The sequence below is a fragment of the Candoia aspera genome, chromosome 4 (assembly GCF_035149785.1).
Source record: "Candoia aspera isolate rCanAsp1 chromosome 4, rCanAsp1.hap2, whole genome shotgun sequence".
NCBI lineage: Eukaryota > Metazoa > Chordata > Lepidosauria > Squamata > Boidae > Candoia > Candoia aspera.
The window spans coordinates 1-24,521 of NC_086156.1; the positions used below are offsets into that span (position 1 = coordinate 1).

The 24,521-nt window shown below is 45.7% G+C and overlaps 1 protein-coding gene across 1 annotated transcript; it reads left to right on the forward strand.

The window, feature by feature from the left end:
• Positions 1-1,888: 1,888 nt before the first annotated feature.
• LOC134496112 (calcium and integrin-binding family member 3-like) lies at positions 1,889-8,084 on the forward strand (the record flags this gene model as incomplete). Its single annotated transcript, XM_063301866.1, has 4 exons — positions 1,889-2,000; positions 5,641-5,788; positions 6,704-6,899; positions 7,515-8,084. Coding segments are annotated over 4 exons (478 nt in total), but the record flags the coding sequence as incomplete, so codon positions are not given.
• Positions 8,085-24,521: the final 16,437 nt, after the last annotated feature.

The following is a 24,521-nucleotide window of genomic DNA, read 5'->3' on the forward strand; positions in this document are numbered from 1 at the left end:
TGGCCTCAGAAACAGGAATCCAGTTCATCCTCTAGTCTTTGGGAAGCTACCCAGGGACTGCCCATCCTAGCCATTTCCCATGGCATGAAATGGACTATTTCCTACATGTAAATAATTAACAAAACATGTCCACATGCATGCACCTACTCAAAAACAGCGCCAACATTCTAGTGCATTTGAGAAATCCTTAGCAATCCACAAATCCATTGCCTCTCTCCCTCCTCCACCACTTTCTGAGGATAGAAGTCTTAACTTGTATCTCCTCACCATCATCTATGTTCCTCCTCTGGGAGGAAGAAGGGGGACAGGTCCCCCTCATGCCATATACACATGCATGTGGCCCTCTGAATCCTGGGGTTGCAGAGCCAAAATTCAGCTGCAAAAATGTGTTAACAGAACTGTTTTTCTGGTGGGAATGAAAGTGGCAGGTTTGGAGGCAAGCTGCTGTTGTATCGACCCTCCCACATTGACTCTTTGGCTACAATTCAGTGCTTGATTTCAGGCCTCCTGTGACCCTGAGTTGCAGCCCCAGCTCTTCAGAGCTTCTCCACTCCTGTTCTAGGTAACAGCTGAGCTGTTGAGACGAACTCTTCTGTCTTGCTGATGAATCCTTATTTTCCTGGAAACTTCCACTGGCTATCAATTCAATAGATTCAAGAATCCACAGTCAAGTAATGCCCGAAAAATAAGTGTAAACTATTAGACAAATGCAAAGTACTTCACTTAGGAAAGCAAGTCAAATGCACCAGTCTAGGATACAGGATCTGATCTGGTATTAATACCTATGGGTCTGGAATTATAATCACAAGGTGAATATGGGAATAAAATTTTAGCCTGCATCAATAGGATATATCTTCCAACTCATAGGAAGTCATTTTGTTCTATAGTGCTTTTGTTCTATAGTACAAGTGCATACATGTCCACACGTATATCAGACAAAACTTCAAGTGTGTCCAACTGTTATTCAGAGGAATTTGGATTCAGACAAATATTGGTTCCGAAGAAGAGTTTCAGGGTGGATCAAAAGATGGGAAACATCCTATAAGAAGAGGTTGAAGAGAACTGGGAATGTTTAATTTTGAGACAACAGAAGTGGTGGGATATGATTGTACTTCTTAAATACTTGAAGGAGTGTCTTTTAGAAGAAATTCTACATCCTGGAACTCAGAACACAGAATAATATTCTTAAATTACAGGAAAAAGCAGAATATTAGGAAAAGCTTGTAAGAGTAACAGTAATTCAACAGTGGAACTACTGACCATAGAGGTGAGGATTCCCCTTCCCTGGATGTGTTCTAGCAAATGTGGGCAGGCATTCTCTGGGATGCTTTCTTTGGGTTTTCTGCACTCAGCAAGGAGCTGGTTTCTATGGCCCTGTCCAACTCTCTGTTTCTAGACATGAAAACTTAAAATTGCTCCTCTACCTGCCTGCATTTTCTTCATCTCCTCCATTTTAAGATTTTTAACTGCAGAGACTTCACGTCTTGACTTTCCATGAACCATCCTCCCCACCCCTGCTTTTTATAATATCTTATCTGGTAAAGATATTTCCCCAAACTTTGATACAGATGTGAGATTAAGTTTAAGGTTAGGCTAGCCCTAACTCTAACCCTGATAACTGAATTCCAGGAGGGTGGCTAGAGCAACCCACTACTGCACTGTTGCCAAGAAAGCAAGGCTAAAGGTTCTCCTGTTGTTGCTGTGCTTTATAAGCCTCCTACAAGGTGAATGCTTTCCTGGTGTGTTACAATTTTCCCACCTATTACTCAGACTGAGAGATTTGGCTGATACCATCTCACTTTGGCTCCCAAACGGGAAGATGGGCACTCTGAGTCCCAGGCCTGGGCCTGCCAGTTGAAAAGGAAACCTTTCCTCTGCTTCCTTGTAGGTTGTTTGACAAGTACCGTGACTTGGCTCCCCAATTAGTGCCACAGGACTATACCAAGAAACCCAGTGTGAAACTTCCCTATGAACTCATCGGAAGCATGCCAGAGTTAAAGGTACTGGAGGAGCAAAGTCTTCTGCTGCTGCGACAGCTGCTTGCTTGCGCCTGTGGTGCAGACCACTTTCAGCATGCTTGGGATCGTATTGGTGTGTGTGTGTGTGTGGAATGGGGCAGTGCCCTGCCTTGCAGGAAGAGATTGTCTTCATGGGATTTTGGCCTCTCTGGTGGGCTCGGTACCCACAAAGCTGTTTACAAGCCCCAGTGGATTTCATAAGGGACTTAAGGCCACAGTGCTGCTGTGAGAAGGGGGAGTCCTTCACTAACCCTTAGTCAGCCAAGACTGAAAATATTTCAGGGGGCAGTTCTCCAAACCCCTGGACAAGGAGGATCAAGGAAATTGCAACCTACAAAGAGCAATTCTTCCTGGCTGGTTCCCCCCGCCCTTTGGGGAGAGATGGATTGTTTGTATATTCAGCCATGTTTTCCTTGAGGGAGTGGGCTTCTGCAATGCCAACCACCCCCCACCCTTAAGACACCCTAAAACACCAAAAAAGAGGCTAAAATTGCTTCCCCTCCACCCCCATGTTTGGGGCTATGTTCAGGGGTTTTAAGGGTGGAAATGGGAATGGTAGGTGCTCTTAATTTTGAAAACAAAAAAAACTGCTGCCAGAATTCAGCCACTTGGCACCAAAGTTCAGTTGCATGATGTCCTAGGGCTGGGAATCTAGATGTGCTACCAGCTGATGTAGTGCTCTATGCGGCATCCCATATAATGTCTATAATTCGTATTTAAAAATAGTCAAGTGGAGCAAGAAAACTGATGGAGCATTATCCGATGTAACTTTAAGGCACCTGAATTGTTTTGTTTTGTTTTGTTTTCCTCTTCTCTTCTCCTTCCTTTTTATGCTGTGGCTTCTAGATCATCAGTCAGTGAACAGACTTACCTTTCTCATTTTTAACGAACTGGGGCCTGCCAAAATGCCAGTTCTGTTGGGATCTTTATAGGTTATTAAACAGGCTTAGGCATTCTGGAAGTCCAAAAATGAAATTATAATTAATCAGGCAATTTCTTAATTAATATTGGAGACTGATAGTATAAAGGCAATCAAATACTAGGTGGTTGACAATTTACAGCAATTATAGCACAAATCTCTAACATACAAAGTAATTAAATAAGAAGCAGTAACATTCTCTGAGACTTTGGCACATTGTTCCATTAAGCTAAAGGAATCTGAGAAGAAAAGAAAACTTAAGGGAGACATGGCAGCTGGATCAAGGTAGATAAAAAGAAGCTACGGGGAAGATTGTCAGGAACCCTGTTCTCTGGCCACAGAAACTAGGACTGGAACTAATGGGTGTAAGATGCAGCTACTGTACCTAGATTTTGTTTATAAGGAAAAATAATGTTTCTGAACTGAAAAGAGAAGGGAGGGGAGATACTCTCCGTCTCCTTTGCCGCCTATGCACAGAGTTCTGGCCCTCAAGGTTCAGGGTCACACAGATCCCCCAACAGCTGGAGGGAGAGACAGATGGGGCTCCTGTCAATCACTGCTTTGCTGGTGCTGTTGGGCTGGGTCCGCCAGGTGGGCTCCTGGCTACCTGGAACCACAGGAAATTCTGCTAGAGCAATTCAGAGGTTGGGCCCCCTGCTCCCTTTTTCTGATTCTGGATCCCGCTGGCCAGGTGAAAGAGATGGGCTCTCCTGGGCTGTGAAACTCAACCCAGCCCGGCTGCTTCAGGGTCCCAGGAAGACTAAGCAAGCAACACACTGCAGCAGTTTGATTCAGCTCCTGCAAGGCCAGCCACCTCTTTGGCTGCACTGCAGGTCCAGTTCAATGGCAGACCCCCCAACAGACCACTGCCTGCAGGAGGGGGACACTGGCTGGCCTGGAGGCCAGTTCAGTGCGGGGTGGGTCTGGCTTCTGAGTGGTTCAGAGAGATTTCTCTCTGGGATAATCAAGAAGGCTGGCAAGCGAGGAGAAAGCTTGGGGCTAGTGCTCCTCCTCCTCCTTCCTCCAGCTGTGAATGGAGATGGGCAAGGAGGAAAAAGGACACAAATTCGGGCAAGCTGGAGGTGGGGGGTTTCCTCTCACTTGATATGGGATTCTGCCCTCAAGCATTTGGAAAGGTTGTTCTTGGGTCCTTTCCAATAACACAAAATTAGTTTCGATCCCCTGTAGCTGCTAGAATTACCATACACAGGGTGCGACTGAAGGAAGGATCGAGGGCACCCTGCTTTTCTTCAAACTGTAGGGCCCTTTCTCCAGCCAGACATGACTGAAAGGGGGCATTGTCTCCTGCAATCAGTGCTGAAATCTTGGCTTGACTATAACGGTATGTGTGGCGACCCATTCCGTTGTTATAGAGACTCTCGCCATGAGCCATGGTAGGACATGGAAAAGTTCTTTAATTAATACAAGTGAGCAGAATCAATGTAAAGAGCAGATTGAGCAAAAGCGCATGTAATTGCTAGTTTAAACACTCCAGTTTCACTCCCTCCTAATTAGCCCCTCCCTCCTCAGTTCTATTCCACAGCTCTAAACTGCCAGTCCTTTGATGTCCCGGCTGACTGACCTTGCTATCTGGCCCTCACCCCTCCTTCCTGCATTCCAATGGTCTTGCATACCATCCCTATCTCTACAGCACTGTTAGCTATCCTGCAAGCAGGCCACCTAATTACTAGAAACCCCATCTGTCTAATAACTACAGAATCTATCTAAAAGTATGGCAGGATGGCATCTGGCAGAATGGCATCCTGACATAATGTTGGTACAAACCATAAGACAATTGGTGGTACAATTTGAAGGAGGGAAGCAAATCATATAATGTTCAAAGCTTAGTAAATATTAAGTATTTTATAAAATGTGTGTGTGTGTGCATGTGCACTTGTGTTTGTACAACCTGAATCTTCATCTACAGTCACTACAGTTAAATTGTCACCCTAACAACTTACTGGTGCCAGAAGTGTTAATGAAGAACTAAAATGGCAGAAAGAGGCAGTCAAAACTCCTTGCTCTGCTGCCATTTCAGGTTAACAAGTGATGTTGCTGCAAGTGGAGGCCACAGGTTTCTGCTTGTATGCCCTTCTTTGCTTTGAACCACCTTCCAAACAGAGCAGCAGAGTGAGAGGATCAGGGCAGTTGTCCTGGGTGCAACTGGGCAGCAAATTCCAGGGCAGCCCTCCACGATGGAGGACTCCCCTGCAAGCTGTTCTGGAATCCTAGAGTGGGAAGGGCTTTGAAAGGAGCTATGGAGGGCCCAATCCCTAGCCCAGAACAGGAATCCTAATGGACAGCTGCCCAGCTTCTGGTTGAACTTATCCAGGGCAGGGGAGCCCACCAACTATGGGGTTACTGGTTCTACTGTCCAACTGCTCCTATAAAGTTTTTTCTCATATTCAGTTGAAATCTGCATTCCTGTCGCTTAAAGGCATGATTCTGTGTCCTGCACTTCAGTACTAGGGGCAACCTTTTCCTGGAGTCTTTTCCAGCCAGAAGCTGGCCTGCTTGTTTCCTGGAAAGCATGTGGGGTTCTTCAGTGGCTGTGAGAAAAGTGTTTCCCTGGGTGGTCCAGGAAATAATCCAGGTTAAATAGCAAGCAAGGCTGCTGCTGCTGTTGCTGCTGCTCTGCTGCAGAACAAATTGGAAAGAAGAAGCCCTTCTCCTCTCTCTGTGCTCTGCCTCCTCCTCTTGCAGGACAATCCCTTCCGCCAGCGAATAGCAGAGGTCTTCTCAGAGGACGGGGAAGGCAACATGACCTTAGATGACTTTTTGGACATGTTCTCAGTGATGAGTGAAATGGCACCTCGTGACCTCAAGGCCTATTATGCCTTCAAAATCTACGGTGAGCTGGCAGGGGCTGGAGGTGGGGGCGAGGGGGCTGTCCACAGGGTGGAACTGCAGGCTTCTCCCAGGGAGATGGTGCAGAGCTGTCCCTCATTATTAGCATCACCACCACCACCAAGGACACGGTCTCCAGCCAGGCGGACTATGCTAATGAGCTGGAACTCTCAGGGCCCCTTTCTTTCTTTGGCAGCTGGCAATTGCTCTGTGAGTGGGAAGGGCAGGCAGTTGCCAAGCTATCCTAAAAGAGGGTCCATGGAGCACTGGCAGCAGAGGGGAAAAAAGCAGGTGCAGACCGAGAATTCAAGGGGTAGCAAAAAGGCTTGTTCATCTGACATGAGCTATTAAGGGTTCAGAGGTAAGTCATTCAAATACCACCACCACCACATCCTCTTCTGGAAAGCTTTCAGGGCTGGAAAATGCTCAGGAGTCTGAGTGGAAACTCATATGCATTCTGTGGCTGTCTTCATGGGGACATTCCTGGAAACCCTAGGGAGGCCTTCTTGGTTCCCCCCTCCCTCTTAAGTTCCTCATTTCCATGGGGCCAGCTGCATAGTATAGGCAGAGTGAGGCACTGGCAAACAGCTGACAGGCTGAGCTGTGACTGCCATTTGCCTTGACTAGCAGCATCGAAGGGAGGTGTTTCCTTCCTTGTGCTGGAGCAAGCTATCCTTTTGGAGATTTTCCACTAAGGTTTACCTGCTGATCCACTTGTATGGAAAATGGAGGGTGGGAATATCAGATCCTTTGCTTCAGAAGCAGGATGTCTGGGACCAGCTGAGTCTGGATCTTGGATACACCCTCCAGCAGAAAGAAACCATTCGTTTTATTGGGCCCATGGAATGAGAAGCTTAGGACAGGCGAAGGGATGTTTTTATCTGGCTAGCTCTAAGAGTTGTAAGTGCTCCCTTAGCAGACTTTAATGATGACAACTATATCTGCAAATCCGATCTGGAGAAGACTGTTAATAAACTGACCCGCAAAGAACTGACCCCAGAGGAGGTGAGCCTGGTGTGTAACAAAGTGATTGATGAAGCCGACTTGGACAACGACGGCAAGTTGTCGCTGGAAGATTTCCAGCACATGATAGTGAGAGCGCCCGACTTCCTCAGGTAAAGCAAACCATCCTGTACTAGTTTCTACCTTTCTCTCTCTCTCTCCCCCGCCCCCCGCCCCGCGATTGGACAAATGGTGGTAGAACCCTCCCTTCAAGCCAGTTAGGGCTAGGGAAATCAAGCAGGGTGGGAACACACAGGGCTTGGCTTTGCAGAACTATCTCCCAGAGGACAATTAAGTGTAAGGATCATGAGTAACAGTCTCTGTGGACCACTGAAATAACTATTGTATAGCTTTGGGCTAGTGCCAGCTGAGCCAAGGCTCTTCTCATGGACAAAAAATATTATGCACCATCCCCACAGAATGTTCTTGTCTTCTATGCAGAATTTCTGTCAACCAGGACAATGGCACTTTTCCTTAGCTACGTTTGGGGGCAGTCCCTCTGAATAGTCATGAGACTAAAGCTGTGTTGGCTATTGCTGGGAATTCTGAGAGCTGAAGCCCACAGGTCTGAAAGTTGCCATGTTTGGCAAATGCTGCTGGACTCAAGCCTCAAATATCTAGCTTTGACCTCATGTTTTGTCCTAGTTGTGATACCAGTCCTGATTGTTGACTGTTCCACTCACAAAAGGTCCCAAATAAGTTGTTGTTGTTGTTTGTTTGTTTGACAGCACTTTTCATATTAGAATCTGATCAAAGACCTCACAGACCCTCCAAGAGATGAACCTTTGTATGTCTTCAAAATCCCACTGCTTCCAATGCTGAGCTGAAACAGGATCAGCTCTCAGCTTCAAACAGTTCAAACCCTCTTAATTGCAAGAGAGGAAGAAATGCTCTAACAGCTTCCAGAAAGGACAAGGACAATGATTACCTTCCCTCTTAGTACAAAATTATGAAATGGGAATGAAATTGAGAGGATAATTTTTTAACTTAGTAGTAGGAATACATTTTATTTTATTGTTGTAAGTCAGAATTCTTATCTGGAGTATCTTTGCTTTCACCTGTTGAATGGGTCAAACAATTTCAGACATTGGAAAACTATGTCAAGCACCAGTAACTGCTATTGGCTCAGATAACTGTGTGTATTAAGGACTCTGTTAGCACTAAGAGGCGGTGGTGGAGCCAGATCTCACGCTCTGCGCTCAGGGAAGGATGCTACTGTGAATATTACTGGGATGGGCAAAATGACACTGAAGAGAGTGTTCTGCACTGGGGACAGTGGTTCCTTCCAGGATTAGGGTTAGGGTTCTATACAAGGTTCATATCTCATAAGGGACATGTTTTCATCATGTCATCTTCTCATTCCCAACTTGCTACACAGGCAGCCTAGAATTATCATCAGTTGTTCTGACATGAAAGTAGATTTTTTTGTCTTCTGACCCCAGACCCCAGACAATCAAGGGTACCTCAGTGATGAACCTGGGGATGATTGGTCAAGGGGAAGCTATTCACAAGCTCTGTTCGCCATCTAAATCTGATGTGGGCACATCCCTCCCCCCTGATGGAGTTTTAAAGGTTAATAAAAGAACTCCAAGCAGCTAACAGCAATCTTGCAGAGTAGAAGCATGAACCAAAAGAGAACTTGCACATTAAGCTTAATTACATTCAAAAATAAATTCAGTCTTCACACTGTAGTTAGATGAAGCAAAATAGAGATAGCTTACTTTTATTCAGTAGCTCTGGATACAAGTAGATTCATCGTAGAAGGCATTTAATCATCACTGGTTCTTTGTAAACAGAGGATGGTTGGGGAAGGAGCTGCATGCTGCAGCTTTTCCTGCTTGCATGTCTGCCCATGAGGGAATGGAGACTGTTAATCCCCAAGCCCAAGAAGAAGGAGGAAGAGAAAGTCAAGTGACCCACATGACATCCCACAAGCACAATAGAGATGCGATTTGCTAGAGTGACCCCCTTATGCTTATGAGGCAATGCTGAGTTGATCCCTGATAATTCCAACACCCCCTCCTTCTGGTCACTGGGCAATGTGACTTAGAATGAAAAAGCCAATGCTTCCAAGTATTGGGATTTCTTTTTTAAATATTAGAACAAAAGTGTAACTATCATCCTTGTTAACCCAGGTTTTCATTAATTTAATGTGAGTTGAGGGGGAGAGAAGTATTTCCTTGTTAGAGTTAAGACAGAAATTCTAGCTATCTACTACAGTAGGAAGACATATGGGGTAAGTGGAGCAAGAAAGGCAGCAAAACCTGGTTGGGGTGGAAGGCAGTTTATGTCAGTATGCTTTTCTGCCAATTTAAGCATGGAAGGAACGCATGTTAAAGGGTCTATCTAGGCAAAGTCCTTGCTTAGCCCTCTCTGTTTACTTCCAAAATGTTTCTTTACTCCCATCAAAATTTGCATTTTCTCTCCCTCTTTTCATTGTAACTGATCCTTGTTCTCCATGATTACATTCTTTGCAATATAGTAAAATGTTGATCTAATGGACTTCCATTTAATCAACTATGCATGCAGTGGAAAAAAACTGGGATCTGGGCATCCACTGAGTTGTTATTGCTATTTCTGAGAAGATCAGGGTGAGGGGCAGGAAGATTGGAGGGAAGGTGGTCTCTTTAGCCTCTGTAAACAATGTATCAGGTCATTACTAGCTGCAAACTTTTATGTATGTGCAAAATGATGGGCAGGTTCTTTATTACTGAGCAAAATAATCTTTAGGATTAAATGGGCATGCAACCGCCCAAAGTCCACTTTTCAGGAGAGATGGGCAGTGACAGAAATTTGAAATATAAATAAATAAGTTTAATGGACACCACTTTGTCCAAATTGTCCATTAAATCAAGGTTTGTATCATTTTTTTTCTCTTACTTACTGTATTCTACAATAAATTCTTTATTGCATCCTCATTTTTGCAGCTATCCTTCTCTTATATGTATTTTTCCTCCTTGACATCTGTTTCATGTAAACATTCTTCTCATCTCATGCTTCTCAGGATAATTTCACATACCTGTGGCAATCTGTTCCAAGCAGCTTTCACATCCAATTTTCCATTTATTTGGGGGGAGGGGAGATATTTCATATTTACATTTTTTTCAGACATACTTTCTCATCCACTCTTCACACTATGACCTCTGACCAGGAATGGTCTGTCCCACATCAGAACTTCCCATCATTCTTGGATTATTTCTCTCATTCTTTCAACTACACAAATCAATAATGCCTTTTGATTTGCCCTCATTCCTTTTCCATGTGTATGGATGAACAGTTTTAAACTCCATATTCAAGATTGATCTTTTTCTAGCAGATACTCACCAAATATATGACATTCTCACACCTTCTTAGGTCTCCCAACAGCCTAACCATTTCTTCTGTACTCTCATATCACATTACCCCTCATCCATTCTGGCCACCTAACCTTTTCCCCAGAATCACGTCCATTTAGAATGTTGCGCAATTCTTTCCAAAACTTCTCTCTCGTTCTTGTATTAACACCATTCAATGGAGCACAACAGGCAAATATCACCAACTATGGATTAGAGTTAGGAATAGCATACTTTCATTTGTTTGTAACCTTATAAGGGGTGAAAAGTTATCAAATGTGTTTATACTTGTGATGAAGATCAGAAGTCACTTCTTTATATTTTTCTTTTCTTTTTCTTTATCTTACTGTCTTCTTTTTCTTTTTCTTTCTTTGCACTTTTCATTCTTTCTGTAATGGTTGCCTAAACCCAAATACTCAGTCTCACAAGCTCGAGCTTAAGATAACTGATTTATTAAAGGAATAGTATGCAAATACAGAGAAAGCTGAGAATGAGCAAAAGCGCGCCAAATACAAACTTAAAAGCCTTGCCTTCAATCCAGTCCCGCCGCAAGCACCCGTCAGCCCACACCCCCTCCCAGGTGCTGGGAACCGTTACACGCGCCTGGGAAAGTAACCTTGAACAGGATTGCAAACCCAAACATACATTCCACAGATCCAAAACAAAGGAGAGTGCAGGAATGGAAAAACCCCAACATGAACCAGGCGGGTATACCTGCAAAACGGCTTGACATGTGAAACATTACGATGTTAACAGAACATTGAAAGGGGAAACATGACATATTGCCCCCCCCAAATAATGCTAAGGAGCGGGTTTGTCAGGATATGTAGAGTGGAAACGAGTAACTAGGCGGGGCGGACATCAGGAGCGGAAACCCATTCAGGATGAGGGAAATGTTTCCAGCGAACGAGGTACTGCAAAGCGGAACGCTGGCGGCGGGAGTCCAGGATTTCTGAAACCTCGAAGTGTTGTTGGTTATCAATCATGAGAGGAGGTGGTGGAACCGGTTGGGGATGCCAGCGGTCCAACTGCAGATAGGGCTTGAGCAAACTGCAATGAAAGACAGGATGTAAACGTTTGAGGTTATGTGGTAAATCGAGTTTAAAGGTAACAGGGTTAATTTGTGCCACAATTGGAAAAGGACCGACAAACTTAGGACCAAGTTTCTTAGAGGGCTGTGGTGATTTGACGAACTTGGTGGACAAGTAGACCCTATCCCCCACAGCAAAAGTAGGTTTGCGGGAGCGTTTGGCATCGGCATGACGTTTGTAGGTGGTTTGGGCGTGGAGCAGAGCTTGTTGAATGTTCAGCCAAGAGTCTTTGAGAGAGTCCGCCCAGTCAGTGAGAGAGGCTGGTAGGGGCTGCGGGTGCGGGAGTTCAGGGATCGGGACGAACTCCCGCCCGAAGACAGCCTTAAAGGGAACTTGACCAGTGCTCTGATGCACGGCGTTGTTATAAGCCACTTCAGCAAACGGAAGCAAGTCCACCCAGTTGTCCTGTTGGTAATTGACAAAAGCTCGAAGATATTGCTCGAGAGTAGAATTAACCGCCTCAGTAGATCCATCCGTCTCTGGATGCCAAGCGGTAGATAGGGCTTGCTTTGTTCCAAGCAGTTTTAAAAATGCCCGCCAAAATTGTGACGTAAATTGTGTACCTCTGTCACTCACCAAACGGGCGGGGATACCGTGAAGGTGGTACACGTGAACGAGGAAGAGGCGTGCCAGTTGTTGCGCGGTGGGGATAGAAGCGCATGGGATGAAATGGGCTTGTTTTGAAAAAAAGTCTTTGACCACCCAAATGACGGTTTTTCGTTGACTGGGGGGTAGGTCGACGATAAAGTCCATGGAGATGTCTTGCCACGGGAAGGACGGAGAGGCAACTGGTTGGAGGAGACCTTGAGGCTTGCCAGTCTTGCGCTTCGTGGCTGCACAGACAGGGCAAGCCGTGACATAGGCTTTAAGGTCCTTTAGCAAAGTTGGCCACCAAAATTGACGCCGAATTAGGTGAAGTGTTTTTAGATATCTGAAATGTCCAGCTAACTTGTCGTCGTGGCAACGCTGAAGGATTGTTTTCCGCAAAGTGTCAGGCACATAAAGACGATCGTTGCGCCAGGCAAAATTGTCAGTGAAAGTTACAGTGTGTAGGTTTGCCTGTAACCAAGTATCATTTTTAAGGTGGAATAGCAACTGTTGTTGCAAATCCGATGGAATTGGCAAGTGCGGTGAGCGGCCGGGAGGCGGAGTGGCTTGAGGCTGCGTCTGGCGCGCTCGCGCTTGGCTGCGTGTCACCGCAGCCAAACCCAATTGCTTTTCAGTCCAGACAGTACCTTGAACTGTTGGCCCTGGGCCAGCATCCTGGGGTCTGCGGGAGAGCGCATCAGCCAAGAAGTTTTTCTTGCCTGGTATGAATTTGAGGGTGAAGTCAAAACGGCTGAAAAACTCAGCCCAGCGAAGTTGTTTAGGGCTGAGTTTACGACTGGTGCTTAATGCCTCCAGGTTCTTATGGTCAGTCCAGACTTCAAAAGGGTTTGAAGCCCCCTCTAATAAGTGGCGCCAAGTCTCCAAAGCCGTCTTAACAGCAAAAGCCTCTTTTTCCCAAACATGCCACCATCTCTCTGTTTCAGTGAATTTGCGAGAGAGGTAAGCACAGGGTTTTAAGGTGCCAGACTGGTCTGACTGGAGCAGGAGCGCTCCGACGGAGAAATCGGAAGCATCCACTTGTACCACAAAAGGCTTAGTAGGGTCTGGATGCTGCAAAATTGGTTCGGTAGTGAAGATTTGTTTGAGCGCTTCGAATGCCTGTTGACAGGTTGGAGTCCATTTAAGGAGCGCTCCTGGGTTTTTTGAGCGCCACGTATCCCCCTGCACTTTAGTTTTCAACAGTTCAGTAAGGGGGAGGGCGATTTCAGCAAAATTTTGGGCAAATGCCCGATAGAAATTGGCGAATCCAAGGAAACTTTGTAATTGTCTCCTCGTACGTGGAGGCTCCCATGCTACAATAGCTTCCACTTTGGCAGGGTCCATTTCAATGCCCTTAGCGGAAATCCTATATCCCAGATAATCGATTTGTGATTGATGGAAGGCACACTTTGATAGTTTAGCATACAACTCAGCTTTTCTCAATTTAGCAAGCACTTGACGCACCAAGTGAATATGTTCTGACATGGTTTCAGTATAAATCAATACATCATCCAAATACACCAGTACTCCCTTAAACAGGTGGTCGTGCAAGACCTCATTGATAAGTTGCATAAAAACCCCAGGTGCTCCCAATAACCCAAAGGGTAAAACCTTGTATTGAAAAGCCCCAAGAGGACAGTTAAACGCCGTTTTCCACTCGTCCCCTTCCCTTATATGAATGCAAAAATAGGCTTCTCTCAAATCCAATTTTGAGAAGATTTTGCCTCTGGCCAGATGTGACAACATATCTTTGATCAGGGGCAAAGGATATTTATTTAATATTGAGACTGCATTGAGCCCGCGGAAATCGGTACAGAGCCTCAATGAGCCATCCTTTTTTGGTCTAAAGAAGACAGGAGCCCCCACCGGGGAGTTAGCCGGCTCAATGAAACCTCTAGCCAGGTTTTTGTCAATGAACTCCCTCAGCGTAGCCAGCTCTTTGGGAGACATGGGGTAAATCTTTGGGTGAGGTAACTTTACATTAGGTAAGAACTCAATGGCACAGTCTGTTTTCTGGTGAGGTGGCAAGCGATCTGCTTCCTTCTTCCCAAACACATCAGCCAGATCTTGGTATTGGCTGGGTAGCCCTTCTAGTGGTGAAAGGGTTTGTACTGTAGTGTTAGCCACCCGACCTCCCTCCATGTCCTCTAACAAGTCCTTTTCAGGTACTTTATAAAATCCATCAGCAAACGTTACAGTTCTATGCAGCCAATTGATAAAAGGGTTTTGTTGCACAAACCAAGGCATACCCAAAATCACCAAAGGCCCCCCCACCGGAGCTATGACGAAAGGCAATTTCTCCCAATGGGAGCCCAACTGCAAAGCTACCAGTCCTGTAGAGTGAGTGACTGCTTTCCCTCCCGCCATGGTCCCATCCAATTGTGTGAAGATCATGGGTCATGGCAGAGGGAACGTGGGCAGTTCTAGGGCAGCTACGACATCAGGATGCATCAGCGAATGAGAACAACCCGAGTCCAGCATGGCCCAGACTTCGACAGTCTTAGTTCTAGAGCCCAATTTTACTTTGACAGTCATTGTAGGGAAGTTTCCACTCACCGAATCGTGGTCGCGCCCGGTTTCTTCCACCTGTCCAACGGCGCCCTTCAGGACAGGTGGAAGGCGTTTCCCGCCGGTTGGTCAAATTGTAATTCCTCGTCCTCATCCTCAAATGGGAGGTCTGGAGGGTCGATTGCAGCGCAGGCAGCCTTCATCTTGCGCGGTAGGGATGGCGATTTCCCCGGCGCTTTCCCGGGCCGCTCTTCTGGTCGGCGCCTTGGGCACGAAGTAGCACGATGCCCATCTTTCCCGCATCTTAAACATTGCCCTTTCGCCAATTGCCGTTCCCTTTCTTCCTCCCAGGGTTTCGGTTTAGGGCGACTCGAAAATCCCGCTGCATGAGCCCCCTTCGCGGCTCGGGTCTGTCTCAGCTCCTTACTCTGGGCATACATTTGTAGGGTGCTTTCCGCACTACCTGCCAACTGTATCCAGCCGTACAACGTTTTGGGATCGTCCCTGCCCAAAGCCCAATGGAAGATTTCCATCTCCAGCCCTTGCTTGAACATCTCCACCAAAGTCGACTGGGACCAGTCCTCCACCTTCCCCGCCAGGGCTTTAAATTCTAAAGCGTAGTCTGCGACAGAGAGGGTCCCTTGGTAGAGTTTTCTTAGGGCGTTCTTCGCTCTCTCTTGGGCTAAGGGGTCTTCAAAGTGCTGTTTCAGCGCCCACAGAAACTCATCAAAATCTTCTAACTCCGTGGCCTCGGCTTGGCACAGCTGTACATACCAATCAGCTGCCCTCCCCTTCAGCTTATTGGCAATGAAGTTAATCTTGCCTTGTTCGGAGCAGAAATTTCGACCCCAATCCTCCATATAATGTCTAGCATTGGTAATGAAGAAGGAAAGCGTGGCAAGGTCCCCATCAAACTTCACCCCAAAGGGTGGGAAGGTCCTTACCGGCTCCACCAGCTGTGGTGGCTCCGCAAACAACAGCGTGCGTCGAGCCGCCAGTGGTGGCCGATCTCTGGACGCCCTTGACTCTCTTCCCCCCACTGGCCAGGGAGCTCGAGTCCTGCTTCTCCCCCTGAATGACAGGGAACTCCATCGGGGGGAAAGCAGCTGAGAGGGTTCCTCTTCCCAGTCTTCCTGTAGGGACCCCGAGCTTTTGGTGGCATCCTTGATGAGGGTCACTATCATTTCCATTTTGTCCTCTATTGCCTTCACGCGGGCAGGGGTGACAGGCTCTTCTAAGGGTCTATTGGTCACCACCACCCTCGGTGATAAGGGGATTTCGGGTTCCCAGGATGGTTGTGGAGATCCCCTCCCCGGTGCTGCTCCCACCTCAGGCTGGGATTGGAGTACACCCCCTGTGGCACCCTGTACCGCTGACAATAGCTCATCCAGTTGGACATCTCGCCTCTCCCAACGTGCTGCCCTTTACGCTCTCGAAGTTGGAGCTATTAGAGTCCTCGTCGGGTCCGGCTCTTCTTCGCTCCCTTCACTCTCGCGAAGCGGAGGTTCGATCATCGCTAGCGCTCCTCTCTACCCAACTTTGGATGGGGCTAGCGGAAAGTATATAAATTATTCTCAGCTTTATGTAATGGTTGCCTAAACCCAAATACTCAGTCTCACAAGCTCGAGCTTAAGATAACTGATTTATTAAAGGAATAGTATGCAAATACAGAGAAAGCTGAGAATGAGCAAAAGCGCGCCAAATACAAACTTAAAAGCCTTGCCTTCAATCCAGTCCCGCCGCAAGCACCCGTCAGCCCACACCCCCTCCCAGGTGCTGGGAACCGTTACACGCGCCTGGGAAAGTAACCTTGAACAGGATTGCAAACCCAAACATACATTCCACAGATCCAAAACAAAGGAGAGTGCAGGAATGGAAAAACCCCAACATGAACCAGGCGGGTATACCCGCAAAACGGCTTGACATGTGAAACATTACGATGTTAACAGAACATTGAAAGGGGAAACATGACACTTTCTCTCTGTTTCTCTTTCTTTCTCTGAGTTTAGTTTGCCTTTGCTTTTACTGTTGTAATAAAAGTTTTCAATAAAAATTATTTTTTTAAAAAAGAATAGCATACTTTCATACGCACACACAGCAATGTAAGGGACACAAATTCATACTTTGTGACATACATTTTTGCTTCATAATTAAACCTACATATTCACTTTCTTTTTGTATGCATCAACTCCATTCCACAAGATTAGACCACTTTCATCTGGATCTACCCTTCCTTGTAGTTTCACAGGTACATGATATCCCTATTTTCTTTCTTTCTTCTTTCTTTCTTTCTTTCTTTCTTTCTTCTTTCTTTCTTTCTTTCTTTCTTTCTTTCTTTCTTTCTTTCTTTCTTCTTCCCTCTACATGGGGCCACCTTGGAATACCCAGTGTACCAAAACCGGTATAAAACGTGGCTCTCTGTTTCTTGTGGGTGAGAACCATATAATTCTGTGCTAAGGAACTTATTAGCCTCCAATATGTTTCCAGATGTGAATCAAAATGCTGATTTTAACCTACAGTATAAATCCCTTGGCTTTCATGTATCTACAGGTTTACCTTCTCTAACCAAAATCCATCCATCCAGTGTCTTCTTCCAAGAAGAAGCTATTTTGATGAGGTATGGATGGATGGCCGCAGAAACAATGTTGTGGTTTTTATGAAGACTCCTATATAACATAATAATTTCCCCCCGGAAGTTACAATAGAGCTTATCCTGATGGCATTTTGGAAACTGATTAAAACAGAACTTTTCTGAACTGTTAAGAGATAAAGTTGGTTTTTACTGCAGGTGATTATGTTTTCTGTTATATTGCAATATGTTTTAATGACGTTAACTACCAGGAGTCTTTGTTGGTTACATCATCATCATCATCATCATCATGATCATGCTCTTTAGCATTTATTCCTCTCAACTTCCAAGTCTCCCTTACTCTGTGACCATTGTTAGATGGGCCCATAGATATTGCTCCCCACAAGCCTTCATGGCCCTCACTGGCTGAGCTTTCACATAATGGGTTGGGTTTTTTTAGTAAGATAGAGAAAGCATAGGCTGCCTGCCTTAGTTGCACCTAACCCATGTGCACCATTTCCTGCCAACTCTAGCCTAACAATAAGAATAGGATTGGGCAGTTTGGGCACATTTTGGCCAATGTGCCAAAAGTGCAACCAAACCCCAGTTTTACCCCAAGCCTCCTCCCACAATTCTATGTAAGCCAGTTCTCTAATGCAAAGGCTACCTTACGAGCCAACATACTGCGCCCTGCATCCCACCCAGGAGGAGGCACATGCTGGCCACTGGCACACACTTAGGATGTTCGAACAAGAATAACTTTCAGACGTTGCCCTTGAAGAGTTGCTTGGCCTGGACTCAGGTACCTAGCTGTTTCTTTGTGGCTAGCAGCTCTACCAAATAAACAGCCAGACACTCAAGTGCAGCCAAGCAATAATTTAAAGCCAAAGTATCCATTGATCATGAATGTAAGGTATCTTCTTTCACACTGGGCAGATGGAATTTGAGTTCCTCCCTGCAAGGAGTCAGGGAAAACAAACAAGCATGCAGAAGGGCTTTTGGCTCGCTCCCAGCTTGCAAGATGTGGCTGTCCTTACAGTCAGGATCATCAACCTGTTGAGTTGGAAGCAGCATTTAGACTAATGGGTTGAAGCATCTGTCTAATCGAAAGCATCCCTGGTGGACTGCTGTGCAGCAAAGGGGATGTCATAGGGAGGATGGAGTAGATTTATTCTCTAGAGCTCATGAGGGTAAAACAAGAACCAATAGATGAAAGTTTTACTGTGAGAGATCCAAACTTGAACTACAGAGAGATGTCCTGACTGCAAGAGCCACGAAGCAGTGGAATGACCTCCTGGAGGCATGGGGATTCCACCACTGGAAAAGAAAGGACAGCTATTTGTCCAGAATGGTATGAAGGTTCCTGCACTGGGCAGAGGGTTAGGCTAGAAAACCTCCAAGGTCCCTCCTATGATTCTATTCTTTAAGTTATGGCTGTCTTTGTGACAACGCTGCAGGCACTTGACTGTTATTGTATCCCCCCTCAGCTTTCTCAAGGCTAAGTACACCAAGTTTCCTCCATCTCACTTCATAGGATTAATGGAAACAAAGCTTGAGGTAGATATGACCAATCCAGAAGAGGATGGAGTTATTTCTTTCCATGATCTGGAAATTATATTTTTGTTGACACAGGACAAAATTACATTTGCTTTTTCCCTTTTTTTGCAACCACATCACACTGCTGAAACATATTAAGCTTGCAATCAACTATAATTCCAAGATCTGTTTCCCAAGTACTATTGCCGAGCCAAGTATTCCCATTTTTTAATCTTCATTTGGTTTATTTTTCCTAAATAAAGAACTTCATACTGGTCTCTGTGAAATTTTATTGTTATTTTCAGCCTACTTTTCCAATACAACAGGATCATATTTCTGCTTCTGTTTTCTAGAACATTAGCTATGCACCACCCATTTTTGCATAATCATCAAATTTCATAAGCAGTTCCTCCACCCCTTTGTCCATCACATAAAACTGTTGATTAGTGGAGTCTTGGGACTGACTCCCGTGACACTCCATTCTGAGAAGATGGAAAATTGTGCGCATGCAGCCTTTGTGGATAGTTTTCAAAACCAGATGTGCCATTCAGCCCATACTGAACCAGTTTGCTAGATGCCCTCTTCAAAGCAGATGCATGATGGCTCTACCTGGCCACCTGTCTTTAGACAAGACTGTACCATATATCAACGGCTCTTCAAGGTTTGCACTGACAAAAGTCACGAGTCATGTTCTGCACATTTGATGGAGTGTCTCTTCCTGCTGCCCCTTGAACAGAGTCACAAAGGGATTCAAGCATGGCAACATCAGCTACAAATGATCCATCCAAGCCTGTCCATAGTCCAGCTGGTATCAGAGTTCAAAACAATGTATTCTTTTCTGTTAAAAATGTACCAATGTGGTGATATCACTGGCCACTAGATGTCACCCTCGCAGCGTGTTAGTCAGCTATAGAACAACACAGGATTTAAAATCGACCATTTAGCCCGGTATTTATATATCTGCAATCAGAATCTACAGCATGGTGGTATTTATTTATTTATTATTCACATTTCTATCACCGCCCATCTCCCCCTAAAAGGTATTTCACTTATGAACACGAAAAATGCCACCAAGTAATTAGGCATTTTCTAGTCATTTGTTAGTTAAACTGTGCAAAACAACAACAAGAGATGGAAATGCCTGAACAGGGTGTGAAGCTCAAAGTTTGCAGTTAGCAATAGCGAAGGAGGAGTCTACGCTGAAAGTCAGCTTGGTGCTGAAGAACACGGTGGCGCATGGGGAGAGCGTCGTACTGGAACTGGGGAGATCCAGGTTCACGTCTGTCCCCACCGTGGCAGTTCACTGGGTGCCTCTGAGCCTCGCTGCGTTCGGGGGCGGGGGGGAGGGGGGACCACAGGGGAGAGTTCTCTGTATGCTATCTTGAGCTCCTTGAGGAAAAGCGGGATAAAGATCTAACAGCTGCCTTTCTGAACCACTGTGGCAGAGAAGTAGTAACAGCAATTCCTCATTGGTTTGTGTTTGTTTTGAAGAAATATACTGTAGCAATTTCTTGGATGTGTCTTCAGTGCCGAGTTCGTACATTGATGAATTGACAAGTCAGCCAATTAAAAAGACTTTGCTTAACAGCTGCAATGAGCTGTCGGTGAGAGTGCCACACCAGAGAAGAACACCACAGAGAAAGGACTGCATAAGAGAGAGACGCTTCTGCTCTCATACAGAGCGTGGGAGGCACCCCTACCTGCCAAGACCTGCCTTCCGTTTATCTAGGTGTGTGCAAGGATTCCTGCCCTCCGCAGGGTCCAGACTGGATGATCCCGCTGAGCCCTATCAACCCTAACATGGAATGGATTTAATGCTGCACCTTGCAACCAAACTCAGCCAGAAAAGAATGTCTGTTTTGGCAGCCCAGGAGCAAAACCAGCAGAGCAAATGCCTGCTATTGGTCCCTGGCATCTGATGAAAAGTGAGTCTGCCAGCAGTGGGTGGGACCTCAGGAGGAGGAGGAGGAGGAGGAGGAGGAGGCTGTTCTGTGTCAAGTCAGCATTTCCCAGTTCCAAGGTCCCAGTACTGCCTGGAGACAGACAAAACCTTTTTCCCCTTCAGGATCAGAATGCCAGTGGAAGAGAACTTCTACCACCAAGTATGAAGCTTTCTTGTACCAGCAACACCTTTTACTTCTTTCTTCTCTGTGTCATTGTGCTGCCCAAAGCAGGTAGGTCTAATTTTCCATCTTCCTTTGGAAAGGAAAAGTCTTAAAGCGGAGGTGAAATGAGATAGGCTTATTGCACAGCCCCTCTGATTAAACTTCAGACTGAATTGCCTGACTGCGTAGTTGGACCCCAATGCTCTTCACCCAAAGAGAGAGGAATCAGATATATGGCCCTCCCACCCACCCTTTTGCTATCCTGCAGCCTTCCCAGGCTCCCCGGGCAAAAAGGGAGAGAACTGCTGGGAAGACTGATCTGAAGGATCATGGAGACTCTCAAGAGGGGCCATTGGCTGGACTCCTTAGGTCATGCTGGGCCTTTGCTGCTAGCAGAATGGGTGCTGCTGATCAAGGGCCAGCAAGAGAAGCTGGCATGACAAAACAAGAGACCTCACATGGGGAAGGAGAAGGGGAGAAGAGGGGCACAGGGCTGAGCAGGCTGTCAAGAGACCCCCACTCAGCCATTCAAAAGCACCCTCTCTAGAGGAGCAGGCCACACCTGTTGCTTCTCAATCCAAAACATTTTCTGTGTGGCAAAAGCAAGAAAAGTGCAGTTGTACTGTATCTACTGAAAGGACCTTAATGGATGTTTGCTACAATATGGAAGAATTCGCCATAGAAACTTTACATGGAATGAAAGAAAGAGGAAATGTACAAAATCTGGACTTGGATACATTTGGCAGACCATCCAATGTCCCTGAGTAATAAGGGTACCAGATCTGGTCTGCAAAAATCCAGATGCCAAGAGGGATAAAGAAAACACCAGCTCTTGCTCTTATAACTTTATAGCCCTAGTCGAGCAGTTTTTGCCAATAGTTGCTCAATACATTGTTCACTATGTATGAGTATTGTTTACCTGTTTTTTCTTTTGATTCACTGTAACTAAGCAAAAACATTGTCAATTGTCATGGAATTTTGCCAAAGTAAGGAGCACAACACTGAGGAGAAGACCCATGTTCATTGCAAGGATCATTCGGTGCCTGCTTTACAAGGAAGAGGGACCCTGAACAATAGGAAAGCAAAGCTTTTTATAGAGGTTGAGTGCTACAAGGTGGGAGATCCTGAGGATCTGATTGGCTGGCCAGTTTGGGGAAGCTGGGCAGGTCCTTGCCCCTGTACCTGGGGCAGGTTCTACTGTTAGGCAAAATGGGTCTGTCAGGAGGGCAGCAGAGCTGGGGAAGCCCCTTGTTAAGAAGGTGGAACACTGAAGTCATCAGCTGATAACGATGGAAGGTTGGGGTTTCTTTAGGCTGCAGTTTTCTTCTGAGGGTTGCCCTTGGGCTGTGCTATGAGCGGGTGAGGAGGAGGCTTCTATTCTTTGGTTTAGATGGGATTGCATGGGGGCTTTCTCTGGGGCAGGGAGGGTCAATTTGGGTCTGATAGGGTTAGACAAAGAGGGGAGCTGGTCACATGTACAAGACAGGGAGGAAGGAGGTGCAGCCTCCATTTTGTTTGTTAAGTTTATTTTTTCCGGCACATCAATTAAATGGGGCAAATCTTCCACAGAAGAAAGTTTGTGTTCTTTTTTTTTCCCATGTAAAGAGTAGTGAACTGGAATTTGAGCAGATGCTAATTGTTCCCAGAGATTAAAGAGCAGCCCAAGCTGACTGTAAATTCCTCCCACTTTCTGCCTGGAAGTTTAGCCAAATCCTAGGAGATATTAAAGAATTGCATGCTCATGCATTGTCTTTTTTACACGTGTAAAAAAGAAATGCATGGTATCTTATTCCAGTTCAAAGGTGGAGGTGTATATCACTAAAAGGATACAAGGAGCACAGAAAGATTTCCTGGAAATGTTTCTCAGAAATAACCAACTGAAATCCCTAGATGTAAATATAGGTTTCAGAATGATTATATGAGCAAAAAGAAGATATTCCCTTTTCCCAGCCAATCTATTTCTGTTTTCTAACTAGGAACCCAAACCTTTTGCTCAAATCATTGTGGGAGATTCCTAACGACCTGCTCATGTCATGCAACCTGTGACAGCCTGGGAATTTGCTGCCCTGATTACTGGGAATTCTGTGTGAACATCTCACCATCCTCGGGTACCCTGCTTGGTGGAAAAGATTTCACTCTCCTAAATGTGACCATTAAGGCACGCGTTCCTGTGACATGCAGGTGAGCCAAGAAAAAGCATTTGGCTCTGTGGCATCATAGGGGAAAGTTGGAAACCAGTTCAGTAATTAACTTAAGATGTTATGCAAATGCAATGTTATGCAAATGTAGTTTTCTTTTCCATCTAAATCCAGTTCAGCTATACTAAAGTGATGTTGATAATGGATGAGGGCAATTAATTAAAGTTTAATCTAGCAGATAGAAGAACAGTTCAACCTGTCTTAGAACCATAGTCTCAAGGGGTTGGAAGGGACCTTGGAAATCTTTCAGGTCTCCAAACCTGGAGCCTAGTGCAGGAACCCTCAGACCCACCCTGACAAATGGCTGTCCCATCTTTTCTTGAAAACTTCTAGTGATGGAGCACCCATGATTCCAGGAGGCAATTATTCCTTTGCATGGTAGCAGTCATGGTCAGGAAGTTACTCCTTACTTCAGGTTTGGTTCTCCCTTTGTAAAGTTTCCACTCACTGGTTCTTGTCTTACCCTTGGATGTTAAGATCTTGGATGGCCTTTCTTTACCTCTTGTGGGCATCTTTCCAGCTTAAGACTATGCCCAAAGCACAGACGTAAAGTACTGCTGGTAATGTGTGCCAATTAACACATGAACTGCTGCATTCTGGACCAGTTGCAGTTTCTGCATGTTCTTTAAAGGCAGCCCCATGTGGAGTCCATGGTGGTGGTTCAGAAGAGCAGAGATAATGACTCGAGCTCTGAGCAAGGTTCTCCCTTTATTTGCTCCTCAGGGCTTGGGAGTTTTTTTTTTTAATGTTACTCTTGTTTTTAATTGTACTGTTGTACTCAGGTATCTAAGCTGTTCAGAGTTGGTTGTGACTGGAGCAACAGATAAGCCTAATAAAACAATAAATGGTGAGAACCATTAGTCCACGCTTGTTCCTTCACAGGTTGGGCCTCTCCACCAAGACACAGCACAAAGAACCAAGATGTACAAATAGCAACTTAGTCTTGCCTGAGTTCAGCTGTAGCCTCTTTCCTCCCCTCCAAACTTTTACAGCCCCCAGACTGGGACAAGACCTCCACAGCTTCTCTAGAACAGCCTGAAGTGCAAGATAGATAGACATCATCAACCTATTGATAATGTGGCATCCCAAACTAATAAATGACCTCTGCAAGCAGCTTCATGTATGCATTAAAAAGGAGCAGGGGGAGAACTGATCCCTTCCCATGGCATTCCATAAGCCACCAGAAACTCCTCCCTGACAACTATTGGCTGGAACTGCCAGCTAAGGAAGGCACGAAATCACTGCAAAGTGCTGTCAATCCCCAACCCTTACAGATAGTCCAGAAGGACACCGTGGTTAATGATATTAAAAGCTGCACAGAGGTTGGACCACTCCCCAGCTGACTGTTGTCCAAACAAATGAAATCCAGGAAGGGCCTTTTTATGAGGAGGGGCACATGCTGGCAAAATCCCTCCTGCAATGAGCCATTAATAATTTACCAAATCCAGCTAAGAAGGTCCCCAGAGCAGCCAGGTGGGACATGAACTCCCAAGTGGAGATGTCATTCCAGCAAGCACCCTATCCACTTTACCCAAAGAAGCACCAGGTAACATGGCCAGATCACCCCCATCACCACATTGGACTCCTCCCTTGAAGGGTCAAGACTCCAGCAAGTTAAATTATTTTACTGGCAAAGTGCTATGCAAATTGATCACAGTGGCCAGGGGGGAGATTTTAATATTGGTTTATAATGTGCTTGGTCATATTTGACTTTCATCCTCCTTCACCAGTAAACCAAGGAGCCATGCAGAATTGGCTGAAAGAGAGAGACCATTCCAGAGCAGTCTGTTGCCACTGACTAACCAGGA